Source organism: Rhincodon typus, chromosome 28, assembly GCF_021869965.1.
Source record: "Rhincodon typus isolate 14 chromosome 28, sRhiTyp1.1, whole genome shotgun sequence".
NCBI lineage: Eukaryota > Metazoa > Chordata > Chondrichthyes > Orectolobiformes > Rhincodontidae > Rhincodon > Rhincodon typus.
The window spans coordinates 17,244,138-17,255,041 of NC_063359.1; the positions used below are offsets into that span (position 1 = coordinate 17,244,138).

General features: G+C 41.5%; 1 protein-coding gene across 1 annotated transcript in view; it reads right to left on the reverse strand.

The window, feature by feature from the left end:
- Positions 1-10,904, reverse strand: part of akna (AT-hook transcription factor) — a 150,546-nt gene continuing 139,642 nt past the window's right edge. Inside the window, exons 19-23 of the mRNA XM_048613521.1 lie at positions 10,422-10,523; positions 9,777-9,896; positions 6,347-6,485; positions 5,303-5,477; positions 1-2,870 (exon numbers count right to left, since the gene is read on the reverse strand). Coding sequence (XP_048469478.1) covers positions 2,724-2,870; positions 5,303-5,477; positions 6,347-6,485; positions 9,777-9,896; positions 10,422-10,523 — 683 coding nt within the window. The 3' untranslated portion in view covers positions 1-2,723. The remainder of the gene's footprint in view (positions 2,871-5,302; positions 5,478-6,346; positions 6,486-9,776; positions 9,897-10,421; positions 10,524-10,904) is intronic.

Below are 10,904 nucleotides of genomic sequence, written 5' to 3' on the forward strand. Positions count from 1 at the left end.
TTTCCCTGTAGTGTGCAGGCTAGCTGGATTGAGTGAGATGCTCTTTGGAGGGTTGGTGTGGACTCGATGAGTTGAATGGCTTGCTTCCATACTGGAGGGATTCCACAGTCTTTACAGTAGGGAATGGTAGCATAGTGGTTACTTTATGAGATAAAGAAATGCAGAGATGTGACAGCTATAGCTTCTGTTAATTAAACAAATCTGATCTTAAAAAGCTAGTATAAGTAGTAGTAGCTATGTAACTACCAGAGTGTTGTTAAAAACACATCTGAATCACTGATCAAGTAATTAGGGGAAATAATCTATCATTTTACCAGCTCCTACATATCAGGTATATCAGACCCCCATCAATATGACTGACCCTTAACTGCCCTCTGAAATGACTTAGAATGCCACCCACAGCTTTCACAATGGCAGCCTACCACCATCTTCTCAAGGACAATTAGGAATAAGTAAAGTATATGCTCTTTCTAAATGCACAACAACCCAGAAATTCCTGCATTGGCTGCACCCAAGTTGGTCCCTTGAAGGTAACACATGTATTTCTACACAAAAAGTGCTGAAAACTGGCAAGAATTGGCTGTCAAAACAGCAAAGTAACTGGGGATGTGTTAATGGACAGAAGTGCTAGCTTTGCCAGTAATGCCTTCATCCAGTGAATAGCAACAGAGAGATTCTTCCCATAACCATTCTGTGGAGTGCACGCAGCAGACAATAGCATGAAAGTCAAATGTTTGAAGTCTGATATAATGATAGAGCCCAGGTAATATTTTGCAAATTTATAATAAACCACAGCTAATGGTGTTAAGTCGTCTCTGCCATACAAACCTGCAGGTTCTTAAGCAAGATTGAGAAAGGCATTTGCCTGAAAAGCAATGATTTTAAACCTTTGAATGTGCAATAAGAGACACAGAATCTGAATGAAAAGATTCAGAATCTTCAGACTGAAAAATAAAATCTGAAAATGCACAAAACTTCACCTTCGATAATCATCTCTAATATTGTAAAAACTGGATCCAAAATTAAGCTTGTATTACTTGTTTGCTTGGAAACTTGCGTAAATCTGTCTGGATTTTCCAATCTCCACAGAAGTGGTTTTAACTTGTATGATGGTCAAATGTTGATTTTGATTCATTTCAGATTATGTGCTCATTTCCATCAGAACTAAATTTAATTTCCCTTAGTGGTCCAATCTATGAGACAGATTTACAACATAGAGAAAACCTTAACTCAATTAAACAGTAATAAATAATAGCCAAACCAAATTGGATTCAGTATAGTCAGATGCTGTTGATACAATATTGATTCTTGATTGCAGAGGCTTGATATCCATTGCCAGACTATCAATCCTTAAACATACTTTATCCAGTAAATCAGAGAATTCAAAACATTGGCAAGAAATCATTTGATTAGCAATCTCTTTTGATGTATATCACACACTCAGGACTGAATGGTTTACATTTCATCCTGTAACCCCCAATCCTTTCAATTTAAATTATAAAATTAAATTGAACAAAAATAGACTGATTATTGAAAATAGATGAGGCTAGCATGGAATTAAGATTGTTATTTTGGATGCAGCATGTTATCCTGAGATTAATAACTAAAAGAACATTTCAGAGTTAGGTAACATATCCAACCAGCTAACAGAGTGTGTAAGACCTTGTTAATAGGAAAAGTACAGTGCTATGATACAAGCTATTGCATCAGTGCATGTTTATTTCTAAGGTCACTAAAAACCATAGTAGTTTAGTACCAGAATTCCTCCAGAATATTTACATGGCACTTGAGGTAAAAAGACTGCAAATTACATAATTTAAAACAACAAATTTTTGAACAACCCTACAAAGTGTACAAGATAATAACATTTATGTTGTCCCACTTGTGTACCACGTGGCATATTAGGATCATAAATTTCTCAATGGGAGCACAGATACTTCCCTCTTGCTGTTAATGGATTTTATCTAATGTAACAACCCAAATACATGTAGAAGATCCTTCACACCTTATTTCAGACAAAAGTAACTCATTTGGCCAGTCTGTAACTACACAGACTGGCAGGTGATCTTGATTTGAAGTAATGGAAATCTTGCCACATGACAGCAAGTCACGACGGACAGAGAATTAAACAGCCTGCTATCTTTTACAGCTATGAAGTAGATATTTAACTATTGGACAATGCAAACAAATGGCATGAATAAAAACATCGATTTGGAAAATAATCCACAATGACAAGACTCAAGTTACACTTTGTGAATTGCCCTCATTTCCTATTGGTGATTCTCCATCTGTATAACGTAACACCTTCCATGTCTGTGAATCTAAGCAATAGAATTCTGAGTACTATTTAGCAATATTTGGTTGGTGACTCTTAAGGCTAAGCTTTCTCCATGTTGTTTGAATGTAATCAGTGAGTTTGCAATGTGACTGATGCACAGTGAACATTACGTTCACTACCTTCTGTGCCCTTTGTAAGGTACCTACGTCATTTCCCAGGATCCATGAATCATTTGCTTGTGAGCCAGCTGCTTGAGGTCAGCTTTCAACACGTACCATCATAAGGTGGCAGCAGAAAGGAACTGTGTGCAGAAATAATTCACACGCTGGCTTGTCAAACACAAAGTAGTGCGTCAACAAATGCATGTATGTGATGCCCTTAAGGTAAATTACAAGAGTATTTAAATGATACAGGAATATCTCAAACAAAACACAATACTCTGACGTCAGTGGCTTAATAGTTGGTGACATTCTCGGATGGCTTTGGCCTTGTAGAGGTCTGATGAGAGTGACTTCACCATTTTCTTTGTGGTCCTTTTTATGGTCCTGGCTGCATTGATGGCCTGGTCTAGGGAGCAATTGAGATCTGACAGCTTTGGGAAAAAAAAACACACACATGAAAAGGACACATACTTGAGATTCCTCAATCATTCAACAAAATCTACTTGCATTTTCTCTTCTGGTAACAGGCGAGTTCTTTTCAAATTGGGTGCTCTGCTCTGAGTAGCAAATTAAAGTGTTTGGGTACACTACAGGGCCAGGTATTGGGAGGTTAGGGATGAGAAACAAACACTAACTTTTGAAAATGAGGCCCACATCCCATTAAAGAGCAAATTTGAAAGAAAACCTTTCAGAATGACCAAGAGTTTCCTGGGCTCCAGTATTTTTTCCCCAGCCACCAGCTCCAATGATTTGGGTGATGTGTGACTTAAACATCCTGTGATATCACTGGCTGCTGGTTAGAGTGGCCTCCGGCTTGGTGACAGAAACAGAAATCACTGGAGAAACTCAGCAGCAATGGTGGAGACAAACCAGAGTCAACATTTCAGTTCTGATGACTCTTCTTCAGGACTGAGTTTAGCTAGGTCAAGGTTGGTATATATGCCGAAGATGGCTGGGGGAGGGGGTGGTGGTGAGAGGAGTAAACACTGGGTGGAGATGGAGCCCAGAGAGACAGAAAAACAGTTGGGAAGACAAAGGAATGGGTAAAGGTCAATCTGGGACAATGAATAGCTGCTAATGGGCTCTGTTAGTAGCTGACAATGGGTTGTTTGTAGTAGCAGCCCATGTGATGACAAGGCCTGGTGGTGGTGTGCAGCGATGGGGAGGTTGGTGTTAAGGACAGTGTAGCAAGTGCTTAGTCGCTAAAATTATTGAACGCGATATTGATTCCGGACGGCTGCAGGGTCCCTAAGCAGAAAATGAGATGCTGTTCTTCCAGCTCTCGCTGAACTTCACGAGCACTCCAGCAAGCCTGAGACAGTGATATTGGCCAGGTTGAAATGGCAGGCAAACAGAAGCTCAGGATCATTTGTGTGGACAGAACAACTTCTCCCATGTCCTTACCCCAATTCCCATGTACACCAGGCCTTGTCATCACATAGGCCGCTACCACAGTCAACCCATTGTCAGCTATTAAAGGTCCCCATTAGCAACTACTGATTTTCCCTGGCTGACCTTTACCCATTCCTTTTCTGCCTACCTGCTGTTCTCTTTGTCTGGGCTCCATCTCCAACTATCGTTTACTCCTTCTCCCTCACCCCACTTCTTCTCTAGCATATATACCAACCTTTTCCAAGCTGAAATCAATTCTGAAGAAGGGTCACTGGACCCAAAATGTTATAACTTTGCTTTCTCTCCACAGATGCCTGCCAGACCTGCTGAGTTTCACTAGAAATTTCTGTTTTTGTTTCTGTTTTCTACCATCTGCAGTTCTTCGATTTGTTTCTTCAGCTTGGTGATATCATCTGACTGTTTCCTCAGAGCTGTGATCACATGGACTGCAGCTAGGAGGGGGTGCTGGAGAGTCAGCAATGGAACAAATCAGTTCTAATTTCAGAATGGAGGAAGAGAAGGAGATTACAGAATGGGGTTCTGAGTGGGGAATGGCATTCCAGAGTGGGGAATAAGGCTAATTTGACTACTGGTAAATTAGGAACTGGGGGATGGAATGGGGCCTTACATTTCCCCTCCTTCTCAGTTTCTGTTTTTTTTCCTGAACATGGAATGACCCATGGCTCTTGGAAATTCTCACCTAACCTTTATAAGGTAAATGCAACAACATAGATTGTGTGGGGTTGACTGGACAGCTGGTTTGCAATGCAGAGTGAAAGTGGGTTCAATTCCTCCTCTCCCCGAGGTTACCACAAAAGCCTCTCCTCTATATCTCCCCTCACCTGAGGCATGGTGACCTTTAGTTTAAGCCTCTGCCAGCTCTCTCTCTCTCTCTCTCTCTAATGAGCGAGCAACCCTATGGCAAGACTTTGGCGGCTTTACCCTTCTGTAGAAGGCATGTGATCAGGCATCACATGGTCAGAATGTCACGTGAACAATAGTTGGTAATCATATGTCAGAAAACGTCTGACTAATTAAAATTGTTGATCACTAAGTTTAGCCTCTTACAATACATTTTACCACCACCTTCGAAAATGTCAGTGTTGATTTCAGCTGTACTTTAAAAAATGTACAGGATGTTGTGTTTTTGACGAGGTCAGCCAGCGGGACCTCAGAATACGAGTTCCCTGATTGGGACTGTTAATCTGGTCCAATCAGGGAGCCCTGGCTGACATTAAAGGGTGAATGTCAGGGACGGTGGTCCTCTGAATGCCCGACGCAGTGCTATTGTTAAGGGCTATGCATTTGTAAAGAAAGGGTGATTGGTAATGGGATGTCCGCCTCTGAAGAGTTATTTCACAGGTCTAGGAAGCCAGAGGTACTACTAATTTCCAGCATTAATGATTCACCCTGATTGGCATTTCAAAAAGAGAGAAGTTAGAGAACCAGGGATTGCAAACATTCTTCTTACCGCAAATGCTTCACCATTAAAGTAGGAAATGTCATCTGTTGTTGAGGGTCGCTGACGGTAGCTTTTTGATCTCTTTCGTGCAGTTGTTGGGGTTGACTCTCTCACTTTGTATTTGGGTGAATAGTAGAAGTGTGACTGTACTGGTGATGCGTATGTGCAGGCCAGTGAAGAATAACTATTCAAATAATCCAAGGTAACATATCAGAGACTGAGCAAATGCACTAAAATAATTAGCATCACCACCAACTTGTAATTCCTTTTGTATTGAGTTAGCATTACCATAGGTACTCCTCTGGGACAAGTTTAACGGGTGGGATAAGGGTGGAGGGAAAATCAGCACAAGATTGTTTTGCTACTCTGACCCATGTCCCTGGATTGAGGCTATTCACAATGAACAATGGGCCGGTTTTTTCACAACAAACAGGATTTACATCAGCAAGAGGAAGGCCGTTACTACAAGGCTGCTAAATTAGGAATATTGCTGTTAGTATGACAAAGAAAGAAAGCAGAAAATAAAGGCAGCAGAAAGAACTCCAATATGACTTGAGGGCAGATTCAGAGGAGGCTAAAATGAGACCATCCATTTGGGTCTGAGGCAAGGGAGAAATAGACAAGGCTGTGCCTCCCGTTTGACAGGAGCCTTCAACAAAAGCCTCCACAGGTGCCCCAAAATTCACTGTCAAGTGATTTCTGAAGATGTCGCAAAGTGGGAAATATCAAGCCAATTCCTAGGCTCCATCAGCCCTGGTGGTTTTCATGAAGTAGTGATTTCATCTCTAGGAACGGCCAAGCAAAACCTTTTGCAGGTCTGGTAGGGGGCAATGGATAAACATCCAGCTGTAAGGAAATTAACATGAGCTCAGCAGCTTGGAAAATGTTACCGATAGATCAAATAGATTTTGACATGATTAGCAGAAAAGTAAAAATGAACAAAAAGGATGATGATAGTCCTAAGATCTCCTTTTGGAGCATCCTACAAAATGGCAGCCTGAAACTTCTGGCCCTCAGACCCACAGAAATGAAGTTTGGTTTTGTAATACTCACTAAGCTTGTGAAGAATAAGGCACATAGTGAGCTGTTGGAACGTAACTGAACATCGGCGAAGGCTCAACAATATGGACATTGTGCTGCTTCCTGGCCTTACGGCTCCGTCCTGCGCTTTTGGGGAGCTCCTCTTTAGCAGCTGCCAATACCAAAGGGAGAGAACTGAGACAACATTCAATGGTGGATGGACAACCCCATGTTCAAGGCTATTTAACCCAAGCTCAGCTTATACACTGAGTAAATCTCTCGTGTTTTGGCACATCCTACTTTAAATCAACATTTAAAATCTAAGCATGAGCTGAGTCACGCTGGTCAATGGTCTGATTCCCAACTTATTGTGTTCATCTCCCGGCATTCTTTTTCGCTGGAAGGTGCTTAGCAGACATTCTGTCAACAGTGTTACCAGTTGCTTCCATTGATGAGATAGGAGAATCGGTGTGGCGCCACCTCTAGAGATCCTGGGGGGGATTTGCGGTTAGGCCACATCTACTGACATGCGTATACTGCTGTGCCACTAGGGGAACGAGATGGTTTTTATTGTTGATGGTGGGGATTTTAACTTGAATACCTTTTAATCAGTATCCTCTTCCCACAACAGCAACGTTAAAAAAAAACACAATGCTTAAGAGAACAGAACATGGCAAAGGCTAGCATCACAGGACTCTTCCCTCGAAGAGTTTTATTTTTAACATTTGTTGGAAGTTTGATTTCTGTAAAGTTGCACCTCTCTGCAGTGTATTGATAATTGCATTGTGCACTGTATCCACTTAAGGCTATGCATACCCCAGCAGTCAGAATCTAGAAGAAAACAAAGGAATCCATGGTTTTAACAGCATGTACAGTTCTGAATCTGAATGCTTCTGGCTAAATATCTGAATTGTTTCTTTTCAAGGACTTTGCAATCTTCTGCCATCAATGCAAAATATTCTGTTCCAGAAGATTAAAATCCATTTGATAAAAGATTCCGAGTGGAAGAAAATCTGAAATGATTTGTGACCTAATTGGACCAGTGAAGAATGGAATTTATTGTGACTCAAACAATGATGGCAGATTAAGCACACTTCCTTTGGTGTCATAGCAAATGTGTAACTTTACCTGACTCAACCTCAAAGAGAGGTGATCAGCATGAAACCTGCAGTGCAGTAGTATTCACTGGTGCTATGCATTGACTATCATTGAGTTTGATATTTAAAATGTTGACAGTTCTATTATCCTCCATAATGAAGATTTTACATTGTGAGCATCATCTATAAAACCAATTTTTAAAAAGCAATACTGCAACAGATTTGCTAGGATTGGCCCTGACTTTCTAATATAATCTAAAGCAGGCTTCCAACTCGATTGATAGCACAGAAAATGTAAACTCCATCCGTGTATTCCAGTTCTGGTCTTGCCCTACGATAGCTGGCTGTTCAGCACATTGCAAGTCTTTAGCTAAGCTTCGTTGTGAGTAGAGACAGCAGTGAAGACATTAGGAATGTGGCTTTACTCCTGGAGCTGCTACATCCCTTTGCAGAAATTAAATATAGGATAAATCTGTCCCAGGAAATTGAGATACTGCTGCATATAGCATCCACATATGCTCTCTTTTGACTGGGTCCCATTTTCTAAATGTACTTTCCAAAATAAATTGTTTGAGCTCAGTTTAGGAATTCCTAAACTAACATATCCATAAAGTCAGGTGTATGTGCCAGTCTTGCTCCCAAAGGATTGTAATTAACACACTGAAAGTGCCCTCGTTCATACCAGTGCCAAAGACAAATCTTGCCTGAGTGTGGTGTTTGAGTGTCTGGCATTTTTGGAAGCAGAAGTGATCAGCTGGTGCATTAAACCAGTCACATTGTGGTGCAACTTTGTGGTTGGGGGTAGGGGTTGGGAGGGCAGTGGCATAGTCTCAATATCACTGGAGTAGTAAATCCAGAACATGGGTTTGAATCTCACTGTGGTGGATGGTCACATTTGAATTCAATAAATAGGTGGAAAAGACAGCTGGCCTAATATAGCATGCATGTCATTTTTCTGGTTCACTAATGTCCTTTAGGAATGGAAATTGCCATCTTTAGGTGGCCTGGCCTATGTGTGGCTCTACAGCTACAGCAATGCACTCTGGGCAATTATGGATGGGAAAGAAATGCTGGGCTTAGCCAGCAACACCCACATCCCATGAACGAATATAAAACCATGCAATCCTGGCCCTCATGACACTGCACCCACCAGCAGCCACGTATTATCTGGGAATGGCAACCATTCAGAGGAAATACAATGCTAATTTTAAGGGGCTAAAGAATCCAGGAAATACCTCCCTGACCTTGGGGGACCACAGCGATTAGGAGACACATTGCCCAATGCTTTACCTGCTTTTTGTATAACACGATTCATCACACTGAACATCTGCAGTGAATCTGTACTCACTGCACGAATTGGCAACTTGTTCTACAGTCCGTTCGCACTCTGTGAACTGAGATTTCTCTCTCAATAACTAATGTTCTTTTATTTTCACATAGCTTATATACGTGTCACCTCATCCTCCATAACTATCTAATCAAACAGTGTAGTCACATGGACCAAGTCTAAACCTTTCATTATTTTAATGGACCCAATCGTTAACTCCTGAAACCACATTTTGCTGTAACAGTTGATGTCAATTTGGCTCATTAATGAGTGAGTTAAAAGCAATTATTCCCCCGTTCACCTGGATTTAATTGTGGATCAAGGATTCAATGGACTTGCACAGGTTTACTGTGCCTCATGTGTTTGCCTTTGTCCTTGTGGGAGACGGGATGGTCCTTCATTGTCAAGTATTTCATGCCTGATAGAAGGAACTGAGACGATGATCCCACTGAAAAGCCACTCATTTGTTCTTGCGTAGACCCCCCCGCTACCCCTATCTTGATGGTGACCCACCCTTCCCTACAAATCCCTTTATGTCCTCATTCACTTGTCTCCATGGAACCAGCATGCTCTCAGCATTACCGGCAGCAAACACTGGGAATAAATAGCTGGTGATCTCTGATTGACAGGCAGTTTCCGAGAGCAGGTATTCCAACCCCTGGGAAATTTGTTATCTTGGAAGGTCTTAGGCTGGCCAGCTAATGTGCTGGACTGCGCTTAAATAGTACTGGGCCTCCGCACAGAAACAACTGGTTTTCAAACTGTTTATGTGGCTGTAACTACATTCTTCTGACATGAGGGGATCAAAATTGATAAAGGCAAATTAAGACAAGTGTTTATGAGGTGTAGACACTATTAAAGGAAGCTAAAAAACAATCAATCATAACTTCTCAATTGTGATGGTGCAGTTCATGACTTCAGAAAGTCCTGAATGTGAATGTATTTGATCCGTATAGCATCATCCATTATTACACAAACTAAATCTGAACACAGACAGAGACATGATAATCATTTTTGTCTTTCACTGAAATCTACTTACCATGTTCTGCTTTCACTTCTGATTTCTGGTCTGTGCATGTTCTAGATCCTTCACATACAGGGCAGCAATTCATTTTGAGGCTACTAGTGGAAATAGGAGCACTCCTTGATGGGGCATTTGCTAAAGAAACAAAATACACAGTCTCACCATCCATTGGAATGTGAATACTACTGAAATGCTAAATAATAAATGAAATCCCTTCACATGAAGCCATATTACCTGAAGGAGATGTCAGGTCTTAACTTTTAATGTAATGAAATAGCAACATTGTGTGAGAATAGCTGGAGCAGAGTGACCCGAATTAAAGCTGGACTACTTTAACCGCAGTTCTTTCGGTTTTTACTTTAAGATTTGCAGTGGCACAGTGTATTAGTGCGTAAATTATCCTGCTGCTTCTTGTCCCAGTTTTGAAAAATACTGGAGTAGCAGGAAGTGAGGAACTAGTCAAATCGACTGTAATGCTTTTTTCTGCCAATTAGTGCATTTTCAATTTTCTTTAAAAGCAGATGTTTACAAAATAGGAACATTAAACTTTCTACCACGTGGGGTTCCCTTGGCTTCACTCTCATTCATTCAATGCTTGTAAATTAATCTGGGGAAGCCTTGTCACAGAAAGTTAAAAACAGGCTTGAACGTTGCACTTACCAGTCATCTGTGCTCGGGTTTGTCTGCAGTAAGGGCAGGATGTTCCTCCGGCTGTAGATCCCTCCATCGAGCTCAGTGGCACAAATAAACTATAATCAGTGCCTAGAAAACAATTATTACCAGTAACCATTTCTTTGGGGAAAAAGGGGAAAAACAAGATAATGGACACGTCATGGCACTTCGATTGCAGTCATGCCTCCTTCAAGAACAGCACAGAGGATGGGGCTATAATTCACTCAGAGATAGTAAGAACTGCCGATGCTGGAGTCAGATATAACACAGCGTGGAGCTGGAGGAACACAGCAGGCCAGGCAGCATCAGAGGAGCAGGAAAGTTGATGCTTCGGGTCGGGACCCTTCTTCAGAAAGGCTTTGCAGTAGGGTTATAACTGACTCAGAGATAGTAAGAACTGCTGATGCTGGAGTCAGAGATAAACACAGTGTGGAGCTGGAGGAACACAGCAGGCCAGGCAGCATCAGAGGA